This window comes from Leptodactylus fuscus, chromosome 3 (genome assembly GCF_031893055.1).
Source record: "Leptodactylus fuscus isolate aLepFus1 chromosome 3, aLepFus1.hap2, whole genome shotgun sequence".
Taxonomy (NCBI): Eukaryota; Metazoa; Chordata; class Amphibia; order Anura; family Leptodactylidae; genus Leptodactylus; species Leptodactylus fuscus.
Window position 1 is genome coordinate 182388670 of NC_134267.1, and position 23534 is coordinate 182412203.

At 41.7% G+C, this 23534-nt stretch overlaps 1 protein-coding gene across 1 annotated transcript in view; it reads right to left on the reverse strand.

The window, feature by feature from the left end:
• Positions 1-6167: 6167 nt before the first annotated feature.
• The window catches only part of HLTF (helicase like transcription factor), a 66566-nt gene continuing 49199 nt past the window's right edge, over positions 6168-23534 (reverse strand). Inside the window, exons 15-24 of the mRNA XM_075268830.1 lie at positions 22383-22515; positions 20823-20958; positions 15570-15749; positions 14306-14430; positions 13386-13564; positions 12425-12544; positions 11182-11294; positions 9784-9964; positions 7626-7706; positions 6168-6827 (exon numbers count right to left, since the gene is read on the reverse strand). Of these exons, the coding sequence (XP_075124931.1) occupies positions 6675-6827; positions 7626-7706; positions 9784-9964; positions 11182-11294; positions 12425-12544; positions 13386-13564; positions 14306-14430; positions 15570-15749; positions 20823-20958; positions 22383-22515 (1401 nt within the window). The 3' untranslated portion in view covers positions 6168-6674. The remainder of the gene's footprint in view (positions 6828-7625; positions 7707-9783; positions 9965-11181; positions 11295-12424; positions 12545-13385; positions 13565-14305; positions 14431-15569; positions 15750-20822; positions 20959-22382; positions 22516-23534) is intronic.

The window sequence follows — 23534 nt, forward strand, 5'->3', positions numbered from 1 at the left end:
GCTTGTATATTACTTATTTCTTATATAACCTCTGTTACATAAGGGGGCAGAACTTTACAACTGTAAAGTCAATGGTTTTATTGCAGGGTTTTTTAAGCAGGAGAGAAGTTTCCTTAGCTTTCCCATTCCTCTTGGAGCTCAAATGGCAAAATCTGCCATGAAAGACAAATATTCTGCAACCACAACCTTGTTTTATTGGACAGGGTGATGGACTGTTGTGCTCATACAGAAGTGTTAACCCATCAGTTACTAGGCAGTCCAATATCAACATGGACAGTGTCATGTCACATATAATACACAAGATAAATACACCAGTGAAGTAAGAGTGAAGTAAGAGTGCAATAAGGTCAAATTAGATCTCACATGGCTCCAAATGTTAGCTGGAGTGTGGACCTATACTTCTACTTTATCCCCTATAACTGGTGTTCTAGGGAAAACCTTGCCGGTAGTACTGGTGGCTAGTCATGCAGGTTGGCAGCACATGAAATTGCATCTTTTATATGTTGCTATAACTATTATGGTCATAAAGTCTGAGATGTATGTTTGAAGTGGTCACACCCCCCCTCCAAACCTTGGCAAAACAAGGACAATACTGGAGCCAGTGGAGGAACTTATTAAACTGCCAACCCTTTCACCAGTCTTGATTCCCTGCCAAGCACAACTTGCCAGAGTTACTAAAGCTGTGGCATTTTAGTAATCCTAGCACATATAGATGTATCTGGTTGCAGATCTAAGCGAGCCAGGGGCTGGTATGGATTTGTGGTGGAACTCTTGGCATGAGTTGTAGTAAATCTGCCATGGCCTGGCCACATTCACACCCCTCTGCCCACTGTCTAGTGATCAGGGCACAAAGTAGAAATGTGACAGGGCACCAGAGATGCACCAACATATGCTGCAAGTTTCTGTCAATTCTGGTGGGAAACTATAGTAAATGAGGGCCAGGAGCTTTTTAAAGCAGAATTCCAAAATTCAATGACTTGTGCAAACATTTTGGTACACAACTGTAGTGCAGGTGCATTGAAAACTGTTCATTGGTTTATGAATGATTCTGGAAATGTTGCTGCTTCTGTATGTAAATAAGGCCCTAGTATACTTGGACATGCACAGCATTAACTATTCAGCAGATATCTGCATTGAACAATTCTTTGCTTTTTCCATCTCTTGAAGCAGTCTATCCCACATATCCATGGATTGTCTGGTATTGGAGTGAAAGGCAAGTGCTGGGCATGTGTAGCATACTATTTGATAGGAAACTCATTTTATTCTGTACAACTTCACAGAACTTTATCTGGTGACTTGCATTTTGTTAATCTATACAGTAACCTGGTGCATGGTGGGAAAAACATCACTGATCCTCTGGGATGTCTACACATTCAGGTTTTTGATGCTGCAGAACAAAATTCCATGCAAAAAACTGGCTGCTTCAGGGACATCTATGCCCTCAATCAATGGAAACCATAAGCTTTACAGGGCCCAATGCTGGCAATATTCAAGGTCCCAGCAAACCATGAATGGGCCAAGACAGAAAGGCAGTTCTAAAATAACCCCCAATTTTTTTATTTTTTTTTTACTTGAATGTGTACTACAGTAGATAATCAATATCTACCTGCCAATCTGGTACACTTTGTTGGCATGATGTACCCTAAACTTCATCAATCATAGATCCACTATAAGGGTCCATTCACATGGAGTAACATGATGCGCGATCTGGCACGTATACGGCATGTGAGACTTGTGTGCCGTAAAAGCTCCCATTGATTTCAATGGGAGCCTGGATCGTATACGCTGCATTTTGCGGCCACAAAATCACGGCCGCAAAATAATGCAGCGTATACAATCCAGGCTCCCATTGAAATCAATGGGAGCTTTTACGGTGCGCAGTCTCACATGCTGTATACGTGCCACATCACGTGGCATGTTACTCCGTGTGAATGGACCCTTAGATGGCTGCTTACTACACACTGCTTCATTACACACGTGTTGGCTGTACCCTTTTGGTAGAAGCCTATGGTTCTAGAGGCTTTAAAGCAGAGTTCATACAGGGTTTTGTTTGTCAGATTTTTAATGTGGAATCGGTTTCAAAATCTGGCTCCAAATAAATCTGCCTCCATTGAATTCAAGGAGTTCCCTTTTTCCACAAGCGGTTTGTTCACTATTTGTTAGATCCATTGTATAGCATATGCATGAGGCTTCATGGTTTGTAGTGTGTTCTGCTCAATAACTACTAACCTAGGGCTGGACTGTGGTACAAGTGAGGGCTGAAGCCCGGCATTCTCCATACTTACTCAGCATCTGTCAGCTTGTCACATAGCCCTGCAGGTCAATGTGATGTGCTGTTACCTCCACATCTAAGGATGATCCCTGCTGTGACTGGTACAAGTGAAGGCATCCCTGTCATCTACAGCTAGGGTCACACTACTGGTCAATGTCTGCTGCTAATCTATCACAGGATTAACTGACAGATGAAGCCTCCTCTGTTGGGTTGTCTTTGGCATTTTCCCCATTGTAAGGGTCAGTTCACACGTGAAAACCGCCTAGCTTATTTGTGCGAGGTAAAAAACCTCGTTTTTTTTTTACGCGGTTTTTTGCATTCCACGCGGTTTTTGACGCGGTTTTCGCTAGGTTTTTTTTCCCTATATGTGCTATAGAAACTGCAGGCGAAAACCGCGCGGTTTTGTGTGCAAAAAACCACGCGGTTTTTTTACCGCGCGGTTTTCGCCTCCCATTCACTTCTATGCAATTCTTCAGGCGTTTTCCGCCTGAAGAAAGGTCATGTCGCTGCTTCAGGCGGAAAACGCTAGGAGGAAAAAAAAAGCTAGTGGTCTACCTAGACCACCATGTTAAAGGAGAGGTTTTTGAAGCGAATTCCGCTGTCAAAAACCTCCCCTTTGCCCACGTGTGAACTAGCCCTTAAAGTAATGGTTTAAGTTTGTCGTGTGTTTTTTTTTTTTTTTTTTTTCTTCCTATTGGAAAGAAGCCTAGCATGCAGGGTTACAAGTCAATATAACACAAGATGGTATCTGCCATAGCTACACTAGTCTATGGGAATGGGCACCGCAATGGCATTAACAGTGGCAGAGTAACAAAGCCCCCTGTCTGACAGGACAACAGTAGTGTAAACATGGCTGACACCTGGTACTACACACTGATGGCCTGTCTCCCTATGGAAAAGACATGTTGATAAATCTGGAGGGGGGGGGGGTGTCAGATTACACCACACAAGTCTGCTATTGGGCAAAAACAACTTATCCTATGCTAAATCGAGTGTGTGGATTCCAAATCCAAAGGTTTTTTTTTTTTTTTTATTAATGTAGATTGTGAGCCCCATACACCGATCACAATGTACTTTTTTTTTTCTTTCACCCCTATCAGTATGTCTTCATAGAACAGGAGGAAATCCACGCAAACACAGAGAGAACATACAAACTCCTTGCAGATGTTGTTCCTGGCAGGATTCAAACCCAGGACTTTATCTGTTCTCCATTGTAGAGCTATCTGTATGGAAGCACTTTCCATGTTTGCCACTTGCATGTCCCAAATTGGATGGGGAAGAAGTCAAGATGGGAATGTAAGATGTATTTTCAATAACATTCGGCAGCCAAGTTTTTCATCTGCTGTAAGCCTGTTGTCTACTAATTCAGCAGAGTTTTCAGCTTGTCTATTCCCAAGGAAGTTCTGCACTACCGGCACAAATACATCCCAAGCTGCGAGGTCCAGAGAGTTGATTTTCGTTCTAAATGTGTAATTGCATTAGTTTGTTGATTTTGGAGCCAATAAAAATTGCAGCCTTTATTTTAGCCTCAGTTTTCAGTGTGCTAAACTTCTCCTTCATATACTGGAAACCATTTCCATCACAAAGTGCAATTAAAAATTTTTTCATTGAACCAAGTATGTGAAGTGGTGGAAGATAAACTTGGAGTGGATTGACCAGTGGTTTGTATGGTACTGACCAACTGTGTGCTTGACGAGAAGCCGCTCTCATTTTGTAATGATTGTTGTTCCATAGGTACAAGAAACACACAGGCTTTGTGTACCCTCTATAGGCCAAGTGGCAGCGCTGCCACGGTCAGGTCCGCATAAATTTTCCATTTATGTTCTGAGTATGATAATTTTAAAAATTAACTCCATAGAAGTATGGGTCTCTTTCATTCCAACTGCATGGGCCAATGAAACGGATGGTTTTTCATTACCATTGTGCATCAAGACGCCTTTCAAACTTGTTTTGCTAGAGTTTATGAATAGCCTCCATTCATTGGGAACACGTACCATCTAACTCCATATTAACACCATTTACAGCAGTACGGAAACAGACATCACTTTCCAGTGCATAGTATGCAGCTAACTTGGTGTTATTTGGAATCAGCACCCTTGTGCGGTGTTATTAAAAACTTACTCTAGTGCATGGTATTGTTAAACTTGTCACATCTAGAAGTCTAACATTGATAAATTTAGTGCAAATTATGTAATGCGGATCCAGCAAACCCGACTTCAAAAATACCAAATTGTGATATATATATATATATATATATAATATATATATTTTTTTCTTTAGAGAGAGAGGGGTGGAGGGGGGTCTTGTGTATATTTTTGCTACAGTTTAGACTGAAGCCAGGAGACTTCAAGAGGGATGTGAAATATTAAGTTAGACCTGGAATGTTTTTCCTACCCAATCTAGTGCTGGATTTGGCTCAAAATATGGTGACATGGGCATGTAATCTGAGCTAACAACATTGACTTGCTAGACAAATGGGTATAAATGCAATAAGTAGGTGAAAAACTTACACTAGACAGTGTAAACAGGCACCAGATTTATCAGCCGGCATCTGCCAATGTGTATGGTCTCATTCTACTATTCACTTGTTTTGCCCAGTTTCAGGAATTATTGCCTTTGTCTTCAGAGTCAGATTATAACTATTGCCAAAATGGATTGGAAGGTATGCCGTGTAGTTGGCAAACATACACAGTTAAACCCCTCTGTGTTTCTATGCTGCAACATCAAACCACATTTGTTTTATAATTGGCTTAACCCTGCATACAGAGTAAATATTGTTGTAATGGCTGCTAATATAACCAGGCTCCAGCAACAGGACATGCGATGATGTTTTGTACAAGTGCCCTGGATTGGGTACAGGACACAAGTCTAGTTTCTCATACAGTGGCATGGGATACTTCTAACATAGGTTGGAGTCCTAAGAATGCAAGGTCAGAGTACTTCAGCAATCTTTGGATAAAGCCAGTACCTCGGCACAGTGAATCAGGCCTCATCCAACACCAATTATCCACACAAATGAGCAATATGTGCCAGTAGTAAACTACAATGAAGTAATGGATCTAGCTGCCGGGCTCATACAAACGAGAATACTAACCATACATAACATTCAGCAAGTTATGGGAGCCCAAAATAACAATGTTTCACTAGGGGAAGCATCCAATGAAACTTGCGCTAGGGTTGGTAACTTGTCTGTAGATGCCATTGTGTTACTTTCCAAATGTTAATGTGAATAGTTAGTAATCTTTTCATGTGCTTGAACCAAGAAGGTGACATTTTCTTGTACTTTATCATATTGAGATTACTGGCAATATATAGCAAATGTTAGCACTATATGACATCAATATCATTTAGTTTAATCTTTGTATTAACACATATTGATAATGCTGCTGGAGGATATTTCATAAACTATGAGTGGTAAAGGTTGCTGCGCCACAGAAGGCATAGGCCTAGCTAAGGAGTAGTGTGGGCTCTGCAGGGCATGCTGCTGTGTCTGACACTACAAGGAGATGGGAGTATGCCTCTAGTGGTTTAGCTTTATTCCAGATACCAATAGATTAACTGAGCCAACCATCTTTGGACAGGCTTTTAAGATCTAATTACCGGTATGTTTATTGAAAGTATGTACAGTTCCACCTATATGCAGAGTGTATATATATATGTGTGTGTGTGTGTGTGTATGTATATGTGTGTGTATATATATATATATGTATATATATATATATGTATATATATATATATATATATATATATATATATATATATATATATATATATATATATACACACACACACACACACACACACACACACACACACTAAAGAAAATACAGCTGACTCGTTAGGTTGTAAAGGTTTTTATTTAAAAAAAAAAAAAAAAAACATAGGTTTTCAAGTACTGGTCTCAAGACTAACACAAAAATGGGCTAGTAGTCCTGCTGGCTGAAGCAGACCTTGAGCTTCATGTATATGTAATATTTGTGGTCCCAAATATTGTCAATAGGGCCCTACATATCACCATTGGTATGTTCTATTACATTCTTCAACACATCTTGTGTGAATTCACCCTTATAAACCATTTAAATTGAAAAATACTGCATCAAAAAAAAAAACTTTGAGCCCCTGAAGCATATATGTTAGGTATGTATTGCATGAGGGAAAAATAAAGAATCTGTTCTTGGTATCTATTAAAACTGAAAAGTTAACCATGTAGGAAACCAGTTAGGTTCTATGTTGAGAAAGGCAGGAATCAGGTGGGGAACCTTCCCCCACCCCTCCTTTTTATACTACCATCCCTGCTCTTGGCATGTGCACTGACTGTAGGCTGTGAACTAGATTTTGATACAAGCACTTTTTCCATAAAGGAACATCTTGATATAACACTTATGTAATAATGCAGCAAACTTCATAAATCAACCAGTGTCCTTATTTCATTAAGCCGGGCTTCTTTTATTTGACTTGCACTTGGCTTGTTCGTTCCAAAGGCTCCTGCAGCGAGCTCTCGCTTTTTGCTCTGGATTTTCAGCATGTTTTCTTCCACAGAATCTTTCACAACAAACTAAGGAGAAGTTACAAGATATTTTTTGTTACTGAATGTTTTCTACTCAACTTAGGCCAAGGTCAGGAAAGGGAGCAGATTAGGTCAAGGTATTTTATAACATTATACTATGTAACACTCTCAGACAGCAACAGGCAGGGTGACAAGGCCTAAAAGAACGGTGGAAACTAAAGTTCTACTCTCCGCTCCTGAGTGATGTCATGGTGGTCGGTGAGGAGATTGGCGCTCACACACATTGCACCTTCTTCACCACTGACAACAAATCTCAGGCTCAGCATTGACTCAACTCCCCTCCATTTCTTGGGTGCTGAAGTTGAAACTTTGGGTCAATCTGAACTGGTTCATTCAACTCCACTGAAAATCGGTATTGATAAATCTCAATTTATCCTACAGCATGCAGCCAGTAATATATAGTGTACACTACCATAATAGACCTGCCTAACCCCACAACATCAGTAATGCTTCATGGTCAGTTTGTACATTGTTATCCTGCTGGATGTAACCATTAGACAAGGTATACGTCGATTTTCACCATTGTTTCAATCTAGGCTTATGGACTGAAGTTTTGCAGTTAAGTTTTCCTTACATATGACTGCACTTGCGGCTCCAGGATAGAGCTCAGTTATAACTGCATTCGGTACATTATGTATACTATAAGGGAAGGGTCACTGTGTGCTTGATATTCCAGCATTGGTGATTGCTCAAGGATGTATGATAGGTAGAATGAGTTTGTCAGGTTTGGTGATGGATTTTTTGCAGGTTGTCTCTTTATACTAATTCCTAATTCCCAGGTTTTACCTTGGTGATGATCACTTCCTTAGTTTGTCCCAGCCGGTGACAACGATCAAAGCATTGCTCTTCAGCAGCTGGATTCCATGCCTATAAGTAAGCAGGGATACAAGGACACAGAATGGTCACAGTAATGCACATTTTGCCAAACAGCACTTGAAATGCATATTTAATAAAACATTACATGGCTTTTTCTTCCTTGGATTGGTTATGGAACTGAATTTTGATAAATAGAGGTAGCATGTCTATTTCTATGTGTACGAGTCATGTCATAGTTAAAACTGTATGATACCTGGACACTTCATTGATCATGAGACCAAACACTAACCTCCGGAGACTATCACCACAATGAGCATGTTGTTCCACAGCAAAAGCAACACTGAAGTGTTCACCACAAGGCCTTAATATTCTAACCCAACCAGAACCTGCATTCATCGCAAGACATGACAGCTGGCTGTCAATTGCAGGACATATAATGGATGCTGTGACATCAAATTTATTTCTGCCAAGTGCCTGGAAAAGGTCAGGGCACAGACAGGGGTGTGTAATAAAGTTGAAGCTAGTGTCTGGATGATGGACAAAAACTGCGGGAGCCGCTTGTACTTCTCGGCAGATAAAATCCTCCTCTCTACTGTTAGGCCTGCTTCAAAGCTGCGTATGGCAAATCCATTCAAAATCAGTATTTGAAATCATCAAAAATTGATTTTGAACTGTCCAGATTAAAACCCATTGATTTCAATGGATTTTTAAAAGTAATCCGCACGTATCAGTTTGTGCTTTTTCTGTCTGGTTTCTGCTTTTTTGTGCAGAGAGAAAAGTAGAACTTGCAGGACTTTGTCTCCAAACTACAAATAAGGATTCCAGATGGACAGCAACCGATCCGTTTGGTTTTTCTTAAACATTGAGGTCTGGAAAACGGATTGCAAATGGATAGCAATCAGTTTTCCCCTCTGCGCATGCTCAAAATGAAGAAAGGGAAAGAAAAAAAAAAAACCCAAACAACTGATTGGTCAAAAACGGACAGAAACGGTCAATTTTTTTTTTTTTGAACTGACGCTCATTGACTTAATTAGTCTTAAAAAAATAAAATAAATAAAAATAATAGATTTGGGTATCAGCTGTGTAACCATTTGGAATCCTTTTTGTACCAAATCTGTTTTCCTCTTAAAACTGTTTGCAAGCAGAAGGATAGCAGCCACAGGCCCGGTTCACATCTGCATTCTGTATTCCGTTTGGAAAATCTGCTTGGGGACCCCCAAACGGAATCCTATACGCATTAAAAAGCAGTTAGCTAAGAAACCAAACAGACCCCATAGACTCAAATGGGGTCTGTGTGTTTTCCATTCAGTGTCCGCATGTCTGCAAGCAGCACTTTTCTCTCGACATGTTTTGTGCAGAAACCACATGGACCCCATTACAGTCTATGGGGCTCTGTGTGGTTCCTTAGCTAACTTTAACTTAGCTTAGCTTTTTAATGTATAGATTTCCGTTTGGGGTGTCCCCAAGCGGACTCCCCAAACGGAATACCAAACACTGATATGAACTGGACCTCAATCTGTCAGGACTGACTGGAGCCGGTTTGCTGTGTCTAGATGCTCTTACGTAACCACTATTTCTAACAGCTAGGTCAAAACATCCTAGATTGCAGGCACTTTGGCAAAACCAAACCAAACCAAAACCATGCCACTTCTCAGTGCAACAATATGATCCCTCTCAAAGTCTGTCAGTGAGGCAAAATGTCTTCAAGAGCATCATAGATTGTTAGGCATGTCACCAAGAGGTACACTACCCAAAAGTAGATTCTGAGAGCCTTTTAATAGGGAAGCAGGTGAAGCACTTTTACGCCCCTCTTGTGGTAAATGTCTGATCAGACATAAATCACTTACATACCTGCCTGGAACATAACTACATACCCAATTTTGTAGCCATCCAACTTTTCCATCTGTGTGCATTTGTTTTTATGTGGTTGTACACTCATTGACAAAACAGTTTCCTTACTTTTTCTCTTTACTTCAGCTACTTACAGGATCAATCCCAATTCAAATGAAAGATGGATCTGCAACACTCCTCTTCATTAATAAAACTTCATCTTTAATTCCATTTTACAGGACAATACAAAAACTCCATACAAGTGACCAAAGTTTTTGACATATTGGACATTACTTACAGGATCCATTAAAAACACACGAGAAGCTGCCGTCAAATTCAGACCTACTCCTCCAGCTTTCAATGACAACAACATAATGGTTGGAGAGTCGACATGAGTGCTCTGGAAAGACTGAATTGCTTCGGTTCGTTTTTTCTGTGTCATTGAGCCGTCCAAGCGTGTAAACGTGAAGCCAGACTCTCTACACACAAAATTAGGACAGTGTACAGTTTCTATGACAACAGACATTACATAGATGGAAAAATCTGACTTGGCATCAAGCCTGTGTTATGCAAAAAAAAAAAACTAGGTTACATAACTGCTGAAGGGAAGAAACACGAGGGCAAAAGGCTAAACATGGCCGATGTGTAAAACCTCAGAAGACCTGGGAACCACAGCTCGGCTCTATGCTGCACACTAGCCATGTATTAGTAGACATAAGATACCAAGCTGAGTGTTTATCAAGCACAAGATTAAAATCGGAACTTTATTATCTGCTCTTAGTCAACAAATGAGCAATAGACTGATGTGTATCCTAAGAAAACATGATCCTGGATTTCTTTACTCGGACACATATCAGCCTATTGTTCACTTTGACCAAGGATACACACAGGTAACATGAATATGAAAGTAGTGGAGGCCACACCATGGAATATTAAACGGTTTGTAATAAAGTTATTGTTTTAATCTAGGGCTGAATAACCCCTTATGTTGGAACTGGCCAGCTGTCCATGGTAATATCTGTGCGCTGAACTTTGGATTTGATCCGTCAGTTTGATCTGCATATTGTGGGTGAGCTTTGATCGGTTTGCTTCCTGGCTACAGCCACAAGATACACCTTAAGGGTCAGTGCACATGGAGTTCTATTGGGAGGATGATTTTGAGGTGGATTCGGCGTCAAAATCAGCGCCAAAAAACTCCTTATGCACTGACCCTAAATGTCTCAGAGATACTTTTGAAAGGCACCTCTAGGACTGTGGAGAAGCGGTGTGGAACATCCCATACAGTTTTATGTTACAGGATGTCCTGGCCCCAGATCAGCTCTGCAGTCTATACTGGGAGGCTGTATTCCTCCTATGAGTGCCCCCTGTGATTCCAAACTATGTGTCACCTAGATAAAAACTTGGGTAATGGAGAGCAAAAAATATTTTAACAATTTTAATAGTACTTTATTCTATGTATAAAAAAAAGGCAAAAAACAGCCAAATGGCAGCCATTTCTCCCCTTTTAAAAAGATGAAAAAATGCCTTTGAAACTGCCTACACATAAAAAAAATAAAAATAATCATGAAGTAGTTACATACAATCGAAGGTAACTACGTCCATTATAGTACAAATTAGAAATAACATTTGATACACATTACTTTCTTAAATTGTAAAAAAAATATAAATAAAACAAAAAAAAAAGCCAAAGTCTTACCCAAGAGCTTTCTCTATCAGTGACAAGTATGATGTGAACTGTGAAACAATGATACTCTTCACATGTGGATCTTTATGTCTCTGTTCTGTCAGTGCACATAGAAGAGCATCTACCTGGAAAAGCAAGCAAAGTGAAAAACCTAGAATTATACAGGCTATGAACTAACTGGTATCCTGGCCTATAAAGGATTAAAGAAAAAATACAAATTTGAGAAAATATGGGCTTTAGGAGAGAAGCACACCTAGTCTTCAGGCTAGAATGTGACTACAGAACACCATGGAATCTCTTAAAGGAATATTTCTCCATAAGTGTGCAAGGTGACAACTATGAGTGCTTGTATTTGTATTACACATCTAGAGCTTGGTAGGTGTGAGTGTGTGATATCTGTGCTATTCTACTATTTCTATAGCTGGCAAGCTCCTACAGAGACCTATCCTCAAGTGGACCTATATAAGTAACCCATTGGATCCTCTCCAGACTAGCGCTCGCCCCCAGACTTTGTACCTACAGGAATGCGTCGAAGAACTCAATAAAAGCCACGTATGGTCTATTATGTGCTTCACGACATGAAGCTTATCCATGGATCCTTGTTCTCCGTTTTATTAAGCATCAAAAAACCACTTTCAAAACACAGAATTTATAAAAGAGAAAAAAAAAAAAAAAAACAGAACCAACTAGTTTACCTGTTTTTTTGCGTGAATTATGCTTCTTAATTTTTTTTTTTTTTTATTAAAATAAAATAACTTCCAAAATTCAAAAGAGTGTTGAAAACAGCCCCAAATAAACTACCAACAGGTCAGGTATATAGGTGTGTCTGTGTATGTATATATTATTTTTCTTTCTACCTTAAAAGCCATTATTCGTGGTAGACCCTTAACAGAACAACAACTGGTTGTTATGGGCAACACCTACTATCTGGAAAATAAGCATTTTTGGGTTTTGGGCCCCTTCCCACTGGCAGTATCTGAACGGAAGTGCTGACACATAGGTGGCTGCAGAACGACGGCTGCGTAAGAACAGCCACAAAACTGGACAGGAGTAGGACCTGCTCTGAGTATTGCAGCCTGGAGTGTCGAGCCTGCACAATGATCTGGGTAATACACAGTCATGTGCATGGGCCGATAGAAATGAATAGGACAGTGTATTATTTGAGTGAAAACCCAGATAGCATTCTGAACTTGCAGACGGCCATCTGCAAGGGGCCTTAGTGTAACACACATAAATAAATATTTTTATTTCTTACTTTCGAACTTGACATCCACTTCTGATCTTTCTCTGCACTAGAATCAGTTTCGTCTTCAGGACATTCCAGTAAGTGTTCCAGATGGATTTCACTTCTGCAGAGAGGGCACTTGGCATTTGGCTAGGAGGGAAAAATTTGAAAAATTTCAGCACTATTTTCCTTAAAAGGGCTATTATGGACAATTCTCCCCAATCCACAGGACAGGTGATTATTGTCTGATCACTGAGTCTCCACGCGATCAGGAGGATAGGGGACAGAAAAGTCTGGACGGAAGGCTATGACTAAGGGGTAAAGCATACCCGGAAACGCGTCAGCCAGCTCTCAAGTAATGGGATTTTAAAACACTTTTTGTGTCTTCACCGTCACGTTGTCTTGTCTGTATTATATTTACCCATTTTTACGTATGGAATATTAAAAGTTAAATTTTAAGAAAAAGGCCATCTCAGGAGTGCGGACTGGAGTATATTTTGTATTCGACAGAAAAGTCTCCCTGATGTAAATAGGTCTCCCTCCATGTAAATAGAGTGCCAGTGCACTTGGGTGACCAGCGCGCCATTTACTTTTATGGGGCTGCCAAGACTACAATCTCTCATAGAAGTGAATGCAGCGCCGCTCAAGGGAGCGCATTAGTGCGCCATTCACATGGAGGCTTTAGGGAGACTTTCAGTCCCTTCTCCTCATGATCACTGGGAGACCCAGCTATTGGATACCTATCACCTATTCACAGGACAGGGTATACATGTCCATAGTAGCACAACCTCTAAGTTATAGGATGCACTTGAATGAATGATGAAATAAAAGGGGATCAGTCACAAAATTTGGAGACATTTCCAAATGCTTTTACTACACATTGTTGATACAGCTGGTTGTGACATGGGCAGGACTGGAACAACATGATAGTAGTTTGGCAGATTTCCTTCAGAGCACAGCCATGCCTCCATGGCCAACTAGATCTACTTACTTTTTCACTGTGAATAACCTGACAAATGCAGGGTTTACAGAAGACATGAGCACAACGGGTAATAACTGGGATGTTCAGAGAGTCCAAACAAATCGCACATTCTTCATCTGATCCAGAGGTCAGAACCAACTTTATCTTGTTCACAAGTTTCTCACGTAATTCTTCTGGAGTTGAATTTGCTAGAGAAGAGAAAATATCTACAGATTGAAATCTCAGTGAAAATTTTGACTGAGGTTACATTCACATCTGCACCGATGTCCATCTAGTGCGGGATGCATCCAAAATGGTGTATGTAAAGTCTTGCTTTACAGTTCTATCAGTCCTTCTGGTCCATGATGGGCCGGGGGTATAGACACAGACGTGAATGCACCCTCACGTGGTTACACAAGTTTACCAAATCCAGCTGGATCGTGGGTAGAACAAGGACTATGCTTCTACATCAATACACCTGTAAAACTACACACATAAATAGTTCAAAAGAAGAAAAGCTTTACTATAATATTTGTCTCAAGAGTCGGCCATCTTTTAAAATGTTGCAGGGTATATAAAAGAAAAAAGTTATAGGATTTCAGCATATTTTAATACTTTTTCCTTTACACCAAAATTATAGAGGATCGGGTCAAGAGATCTGACATTACATCACCTGATTGGCGCCATCACGCTGAGCATTTTGAGGTATTGTATATCCAGATATGTTCAGCCATTCTAAACCCTTTTAGTGTTGATCGTTGCACATCAGGATATACTAGCCAAGAGGGCGGTAACACAGCATGACATACAGCGCACACACATTCAGATAAAGAAAAGTGCTCAGGTTGACAGCGCGGTCAGAGGAGATCAAATGAGGTAGGTCACAGTCTTATGTATATGTATGTATGTATATACATGGCTAACATGGTACAAATATATATTTTTGTTACCTGCGATAGACGTGGAAGACAAATTAGTTGAAACAAGATGAGGGTGACAGCAGAGCTGCCTTAACCGCACTAGCACAGCAAGCACATCTGCATAATGGGTTAGGACGGTGCCGTTGTCAAAGTATCTGGTGGACACAAGCATTTATTTTCATTCAGAAAACTAGGAAACATAGTAGGACTACAATATTAAAAGACAACATTAAAGTAAAGTAGACAAACCATCTGCATGACTTAGACATGAGTTTAGGTCTCCTAAATCAGCATCTTCTGGTGCTGTGAAGTGGGTGGTATGGTTTTCAATGGTGTAATAGAGCAGATGGAAATGTCGGCTGGTGGTTTAGTGGGAACATGACAGGTTCCCTTTAATAATAATTTAGTACAAAATTCATCAACCCCCAATCCAGAAAACTGGCATAATAAGTTGCAAGTTTAGAACTTTTTAAATTCAATCTGTAAAATTTAATGCAAAATAGAGTTTTATGCTGCCTTCACCACATACCAGAATGGGGGCAGGGTGTATGAGGAGCATAGGTGAGGAGTGAAATCTACAGAAGCTACACAGGATAAAAAATGGCAGTCTTGATAAATCTCCCCCAAGATATTTAAATAAACTAGGTTAGTAAAATATATCTTCCATTTACGGTAATCTATCTATATGCACTGGCTGCTATCTGCAGTAAGAACTATCTCGCCAAGAGAGAACAAAATTTTGATTCTTCAATATTTCCCAGTAAACAAAATATCAGGACAATGGTTAAGTACCCAGAGTGGTCCTTACAGGACTGACTTGGGATCAGTTGTGGGAGGAGTTGAGTGAAATTTGGTAGAAGGAGACCAACACTAATTGTGGCCTCAAAAACTTTGAATAATATTATATAATTAATGTATCAAAAGAAAACCAGCCAGGAGTCGTCAGAGTCTGGGTTGGAAGATTGGCTTTTGGACACAAAATGTATATCTAAAGAGGTTGCCCAAGACTAGAAAAACACGGCAGCTTTAATCCAGAAAGCATCCAAACACTGAACCACATCTGTCAACAGGTAAAAACTGGATCAGATCTGTCCATTAAAATAAATGGAGCTTAGCTGCAACACCGCACAAACTGTGGACAGGTGTAGCACTGGTTCTCCATTATATCCATATGTCCTAAGAAGCTACTCAAACGCATGGATATCGAATGTCCAAGTTTGACAATCCCTTTAAGGCTATGCAAGAAACAGAATAAATCAGAATCAGTACATTTCTAAAGTGTAAAATGCCTCACCTTCCAATAATGGCTTTTCCTTCGTTTTGCATTGATTCATAGATTTGCCGTTCTTCTGTAGACAGTTTGACATATTTAATATAAACTTTGCGCTCTGGCAATTCCAACACAGGTTTTCCTTTGACTTTGGTTGTCTTTGTCCTTCTCAGAGTGATGTTTTTAATAAGCAACTGAAGTCGTCTAAATACAAAAAAAAAAAAAAAAAAAAAAAAAATTAATAAAAGTAGCCATTTCAAGATTTCTAATGACTTGTATAAAACCACATTGTCATTAAAGGGAGTCTCTCACCATCACCTGTACACCACTCATATGCTGTTGTAGGGCTGTTAGTGGTATAATGGACATGACTTTGTGTCAAAGTGTAATCTTGCTGCTGAAAATAAAAACCCTCTTAATTTGTACATTGATTAAATGTTTCCTGCGCTTAGGGAGTAGCAGGGTTTGTCAGAACACCAGTTTAGCCGCACGTCAGTACCTGTTAATCTTTAAGTTAGAAGGGAATGACGGGTAGGAAACATAGGCAAAAAATTGGTGCCCAGGAAAGCACCCCGGGTGCACCAAACAGCTGATTTGCAGATGAATTACAAGGAGATTTTCTCTCCAGCAAAATTGCACTTTTACACACACAAAAAAAAAAGGGATTTTTGTGTACTCACCTGTAAAATCCTTTTCTTGTTGTTTCACTGGGGGACACAGCACCTTGGGTATAGACCTGGTCACTAGTAGGCGGACACTAGGGAAATGAAGGAAGTTGGCTCCGCCCACACAGGCTATATCCTCTCACTGATAGAGCACTCAGGCAGTTTTGTACCACAGCAGTAGGAGAGAGTCCAAAAACAGGAAAAAACGAATATGGAACCAACAACCACAAACAAAACCTAAATTGTGAAGAAATCAAACCCTGTACACAAAATAACGGGTGGGACCTGTGTCCCCCAGTGAAACAACGAGAAAAGGATTTTACAGGTGAGTACACAAAAATCCCTTTTTCTCGCAGTATTTCACTGGGGGACACAGCACCTTCGGACGTCCAAAAGCAGTCCCCGAGGGAGGGAAAAAACAGATAGTCCTGAACAATCGGCGCACTGCCGCTTGCAGAACCCTCCGACCAACTGGCATTGGCAGAAGACACCGAAAAGATCTGGTAAAATTTAGAGAAAATGTGTACCGAAGCCCAGGAAACAGCTTTACAGACCAGCAAAACGGAAGCCTGATGTCGAACAGCCAGCCCCGGAGACACCGACAGCCCTGGTAGCGTGAACTGCTACATGGAAGGGTGAATCACTACTTTTTAGCTGTAAGGCTTCCTTCTGACAGACCGAATCCATCTAGAGATGGACACCCTAGAAGCGGCAAGCCCTACCTAGAGCTCTCTGGAAGATCAAAAAAGAGAATCACAGTGCTGAAAAAGGTATCATGAGGGCTAGAAAAAAAAAACGGCCGCCCGGAACAACATCCAGGCACTGGATGGCGCTCACGAGGATCCTTAGACTCTGGACAAAAAAAACGGCAAGACAATGTTCCCATTGGTGAGAATAGAGGACGCCACCTTAGAAAGAATAGATGGTGGAGGACAAAGAACCACCCTGTCCTGTAAAGAATCAAGAAGGGAAACTGGCGCGCAAGCTGCCAGCTCAGAACCCTACAAATAGAAGTGATTGCAACAAGTAAAAAAAATAAAAATAAAAAAACATCTTCCAAAAAGAAAATGGAGTGAGCTTTGCTCTAGAGCAGGGGTAGGGAACCTTTGGCTCTCCAGCTGCTGTGAAACTACAACTCCCAACATGCTCCATTCACTTCCATGGGAGTTCCAAGAAAAGAAGAGCAAGTATGCATGCTGGGAGTTGTAGTCTTGCAACAGCTGGAGAGCCGTACGTTCCCTACCCCTGCTCTAGAGGCTCAAGGGAGGAGCCTGAAGTCCCTAAAAAACCAGGTAAAGTCATAAAGGATCAACTGGAAGTCGGAAGGAGGGACACCATGAGCCATACTCTGGAGGAAAAAAAAAGGTCTTTGCTTGAGCATGGAAAACCAGGGCCTACTGGAAAAGAAAGGAAGCGCAGATATCAGACCTTTCAGGGAGAGGCCAAGACCCTGATCCAACCCATACTGAAGAATCGCCAATCTGGGCAAAGAAAGAGACAACAATCTACAGTTCCGCACCAGTGGACATAAGACCACCAAGTGCGATGGAAAATTTTAGCTGACTGAGGCTCCCTGGCCTTGATCATAGACTAAAAAACAGGCTCAGAAAAAAACTCAGCCTCAACAGCCACGTTGTTAAACGTAGCTAACGTAAGGTGAGGTGGAAAGGTCCTTGAGAGAGCAGATCCTCCCACCGAGGAGCAAGCCAGGGCGTCTGCCAACAGAACCATGATATCTGCGTACTAGCCAGACGAGGCCAGTCTGGAGCTACCAGGATGGCAGGAACCCCCTCGACCCTGAGTTCCTTGAAAATCCGAGTAAGGACGGGAAGAGGGAGGAACAGATACAGAACTAAAAAAAACCCCGAGGGAATTACAAGAGCGTCGGACACAACGCCCGAGGATCCTTGCACCTGGTCAGTGCAGAAGAACTTTTTGGATAAAACAGGAGGGCTCAGAAACAAACCGCCTGGCTCTTGGCCCTGGAGAGACAAGGAGGCGACGGCCGTAGAACTGTTGGACTGAAAGCGAGCCGGCCAACCCCACAGAAGGGGGTCCAGTACGCAGTGCCCGAAAGAAGGCCCTCAGTTCCAAAGGACTGAATTGGAGGGAGGATTCCTTCCGGACCACTGTTCCAGAACATCCTGGACCCGGAACTCTGCATCCCCACCGAAAAGCTGGCGTCGGCAATGACACCTGCCAGAGGATGGAAGACAAGACTTCCCCAGAAAAAAAAAAAAATCCCTGGAGTTTGAGATGAACTCGTGGAACACAGGAGTTAGGCGATCCAGACTGGACTGGCACTGGCATCAACGTGTCAAAATTACCAGCTGAAAGGCAGCAATTGCAACTGGACAGAAGAGTTTGAACCTTGGTTTTTGGAGGGAGAATCTTGCCCAGACGAGTATCTAAAAACATATCCAGAAACCTCCATGCGCTAAAGAGCACAAGACAGGACTTTGCCTCATAGAAGAGCCAGCTGAACCGCCAAAAAAGATCCAGAGTGATCTGTAATTTGGAGAGATAGTCTATCCTGGAGGAGACCTAAGCCAGAAGATTTTCCAGGTACGGGATGTCCAGCAGGTCTAGTCTTGCTGGAGGGCTTCTTGGACTCGGAGGACGAACCTCGAGGAGATTGCCTCCTGAAGAGGGAAGAAGAGCTAACACTCTGAACGTCTCTGATAAAGCAGGGAACTTCAAACCCCAGTCGCTACTCCAAGCCCTTCCCAAAGGGACGGCACTGCTCACATGAGAAAAAAAAGGTGGGGAGAGCAACCACAATCATCTTAGAAGCAGGCTCAACGTTCCAGGAACGGAACAACCGTGTGACATATAGCCACAACATCAGCAGCGGTCTTGGCAGACCGGCGAGCCGCTTCAAGGGAAGCATCATATAGACATTAGAAGCATATAGAATCTGATCTACCAGAAGCTGGTAGTCCTGCAGAGCTGATACCTCAGCAAGACCAGCCCTTAGCTGTTTACCCCAGGTGATACGATTAATCCAAGACGCAGCAAAAAGAGGGACGCTGGTAGTGCTGCAGAGCTGACTCATCAACAAGACCAGCCCTCAACCGTTTGCCTCAGGTGATACGATTAACCCTGGATGCAGTGAAATGCAGAGCTGATTTTACAGCAAAAAGAGAGATGCACAGAAGCAGCCGTAAACAAAACGCCAACCAGTCAAAGAGTCCAGCTTTCTAACAGAGAAATCACTGAGAGTGGCAGAGTTACTAGAGGCAAAATAGGTAGTTCTAGAAAACTTGGCAATGGCTAAACCAGGCTTCAGAATAGGAAGAGACACACCAAACAAGGTCCTCCCTGCAAGATTCCCGCCTAAACAGGTGGGAGGAACACCCAGTCCCGCCCTCCAGATTCAAGAAAGCCCAGGAATGAGGCAGGGCCTAACGTGGCCTACATGACGGCGAAGCCGCGGCCTCAAGTAGAAGCCGCGGGCGCCACGTGGTTCCTGGCGCTGGCCGCACGCCTGGGAACACAGTGGGACCTAGTGCGATCCACTCGCCGGCGCCGGCCGTGCGACCTGGAAAGTCCGAGGATGCGGTGGGCCTAGTGCGGCCTATACGTTGCCGAAGCTGCGGCCACCGCACGGAGCCCGCCGCCAGCCACGTGGACCACACTCCCTGCCCAGAAAAAGATAAACAACCCCAAGGGTAAGAGGGGAGAAAGGGAAGGGCAGAGAGTGGAAGAGGTGGAAGAGGGGGAAAAAGGGACAACATACTCCCCTATGTTCCTCTGCTCATACTTACCAGTCTGAAGTCTTCAGGCGCCACAGACTCACCCCTTCGGTGATACCTCGCACGTAATAGTGGGGTCGCCGCTATATCCAGCCGCCAATGCAGCAAGTAAAGAGGGGGACTGGGTGACTGCGAAGCGCTCTATAACAGGGGGCTTGCGCCCGCAGGCGGTACAATTAGTGTAGCCTATACACTGACAACCCCCTGCCCCTGAAAGAAAAGAAAAAATAAAAACAGTGTAAGACAGAAAGACCTGACTCAGGTCGTGACTGACTCCTACAACACTAGGTTAAAAACTGCCTGAGTGCACTGTCAGCGAGAGGGTATAGCCTGTGTAGGCGGATCCAACTTCCTTCATTTCCCTAGTGTCCGCCTCTTAGCGACCAGGTCTATACCCAAGGTGCTGTGTCCCCCAGTGAAATATTGCGAGAAAGGTAAATTTAGTGTGCAGCGCCTACCAACTACAGGAGAGGCCATGGCTTGTGTAGCTCATCCACAGTAACATGCCACTTAAAAAAATAAATAAATAAATAAATAATAATATTATTTAATAAAAAAAAATTGAAAAAAATATTATTCATATTACACCTTACTGATGATAATGTCTTTTGTGTGCAGTAAGAATTGCAATTTCCAATTGCTGGTGGATATGTAAAATTAAAATGGCCACTGACTTTTCAGACAACTTAGTTTCATTTCATGGAGCTTGTGATTCCAAGCCAAAATGTAATGCACATTCAATATGTTGTTCGCTGCATGGAAAAAAAACAAAAAAACACAAACATACATACAACCTCTCTAATGTTCCTGACACTTCCAGCGAATGCTGTTCACTCTGTTACTAGTGAAGGTCCTACCTTAATCCTGCTTGATCTCCCTGGGTGACTGGTCTCTGAATTGTTCGGTGCCACCACTCTCTATCAGTGAATGGTTTCAGTTTCAGGAAAGACAAAATAGACCATAAATCCTTCAGGGAGTTCTGAATTGGTGTACCTGTGAAATCAAAAGAAATGTTAATATTAAAATTAAAGCAGCAAACTATAAAGCATCTAATACAAAAAAACTAAATGGTAGTCATCCTCACTAATTTCCTACGGTTCTGGTTCACACTATGCCCAGGTCCCTGCTACTCTCCACTTTCTGGTATCTAACAAGTCCAGGAAATACATGGAGATGCCTTCTCAGTCAGTCGCGGTCTACGAAGGGTCAATGATCTGCTCACTGATTGGCTGAAAGGGCATCTCCAAGTTGTGGCAGGGGAAAATTAGCATTTTTTTTTTTAAAGACCCTTATGCTCTGCTATTTTAATGTAGTTGCACACACAGACCTTTTGTAGACTTTTTTTGCTGCAGTTTTTTAGTATAGAAGCCAGAAGTGATTTAAAAACAGAAGAGACCTATGAAGATAGGACTTACACTTACTCCTCCTGCTGGATACACTTCTGGCTTTGGTACATAAAGTTATTGTTAATGCTTACAAGTTGGACTTTCCTCTGTGTCCTCCAACCCATTAACCCTTAACCTCCCCCCTCCTTTTATCAATCAAAAGTAGGCACTTGTCTGCACATCTTATAACACAATAGAGGTCCAAGTCCGACAGGCCATCTAAAATCTGTAGTACGGCATATATCTAACAATGCCATCTTCATACCGACCAGATTAAATATAGCATATTAAAACAAAAACAAAAAAAAAAAACAGCTGATGCTTTAACCCCTTCCCACCTCAGCCTTTTTTTAAATTTTAACTTAAAAATTTAAGGGGTTGTCCGGGATAACTGGAAATCTCTACACTAATCTAAACACCCTCCTCTCCTACTTTCTAAATAACATAATTAAAAATGTATATTTACCCATATTCATGGGACGGTCACATTTTCTGATTATCCGGTGACAATCCATATCCGGAAATGGATTGTCGCTACTCGTCCCCCACCCCATTATACTTCTCCTCGACACTACTTCCTCCTTCTTTACTGATTCTGTGTCTGCGCGCTCTTCTCCAAGCGTTGTATTGCAGTTTATGAGTAAATTGCTATATACGTATTGAGGCCTGTCCCATGTACTGTAGACTTATCAAAGCTGGTGGCAAAGGAAAAGTAGAAAGGGAGCCACAGCAACCAGAGTCTCGATGACAGAGGCCCATTTGACAATAAAAGATTGGGCAATTACTCCATGTTTTTCCATTCACCCCTTTAAATAAACGTACTTGGTTTTCATAGAGTTTATCTTGCTTTCTTCCTAGCTACTAAACATTATTTACTTAAACCTAGGTAACGCTTGTAAGAAAATTTCCTATTCCATTAAAATGTACTGATAAGTTTTAATTTCAGAAGATCTAAGCACTTTATCCTACAGGATAGGCAAGTCACAGCCCACAAGTGATCTTGTTTGATTTGTAATAGTGCCGTGTTTGTACCTGTGACAACCCATCTTCTCACTGAATCCAGACTGTGAACAGCCTTTGTCTGCTGTGCATTGGGGTTTCGGATAGTGTGTCCCTCATCCAGCACCACTCTTAGCCATTTTATTTTATGCAATGGGCTGTTATTCTGCAAGAAAAAAACAAACAAAAAAACCCACATAAATACATTTTTCACCCCAAAGTTTTTATCAATCTTCTTATCAATCACATCTTTGGGGAAGGGGGGAGCTGTATTCAGCAATATGATCAGGTTAGCTAATTGCAGTTTGCCGATAAAGGTAAATGCACAAAAAAATAAATAAAAAATGTAAATATTGAGTTTACTGCAAATTCATTCTCTCTCGTTTTTACAACCATGATCGTAGATGCCACAAAGCCAAATGTGTGACATTTTTTCATTGTGTACTTTTTCATTTGTGCAGGTTTCAACCCTTTCCATGTTATTTGTCCCCACTTTCAAGTTCTGAAGAAGTACGGGGCAACACGGTGGCTCAGTGGCTAAGGACTACAGCTGGAGTCCTGGGTTTGAATACAGCCAAGGGCAAAACATCTGCAAGGAGTTTGTATGCTCTCCGTGTATTTGTGTGTATTTCCTCATATACTCCAAAGACATGCTGATAGGGAATGTAGATTGTGTGCTGTATATGGAATTCACAATCTACATAAAAAAAAAAAAAAGTTTTGAAGGAGTTAAAAAATGAAGAATATACAAAAACCACAGTGTCTTCTTTAAAAAGTTCCAGGCATCCCTAGCGGAAGAAGGGAGAAAAGGGGGTTAGAGCAGCTCGAGCGGCAGTGAGGACCACCTTGGTTCCCCCGTCTCCAGCCACATGTCCAAAAGTTGTGTGCAGTATAGCAGATGAGCTCCATTCACAACAATGCAGCTCCGCTGCAATACCAGAAACAACCCAAGGACAGAGGTGGAACGGTTTCTGGAAAAGCAGCCATGTTTTCAATTCCTAACAGTTGGAGATTTTTTCATGTGTCAAATTTGAGGCTGGATCTCCTCCCTGGTTAACTACCTGCACTCCCCATGTTCCTTAAAACCATTTACCAGCTTGTAAGATTTCTTTTCCAGACCCCTTGATATGTGTTTCTGATAAGTCCCTTGATAAGTGGAGGAGGGACTCCTGCTAAGAAGCTATG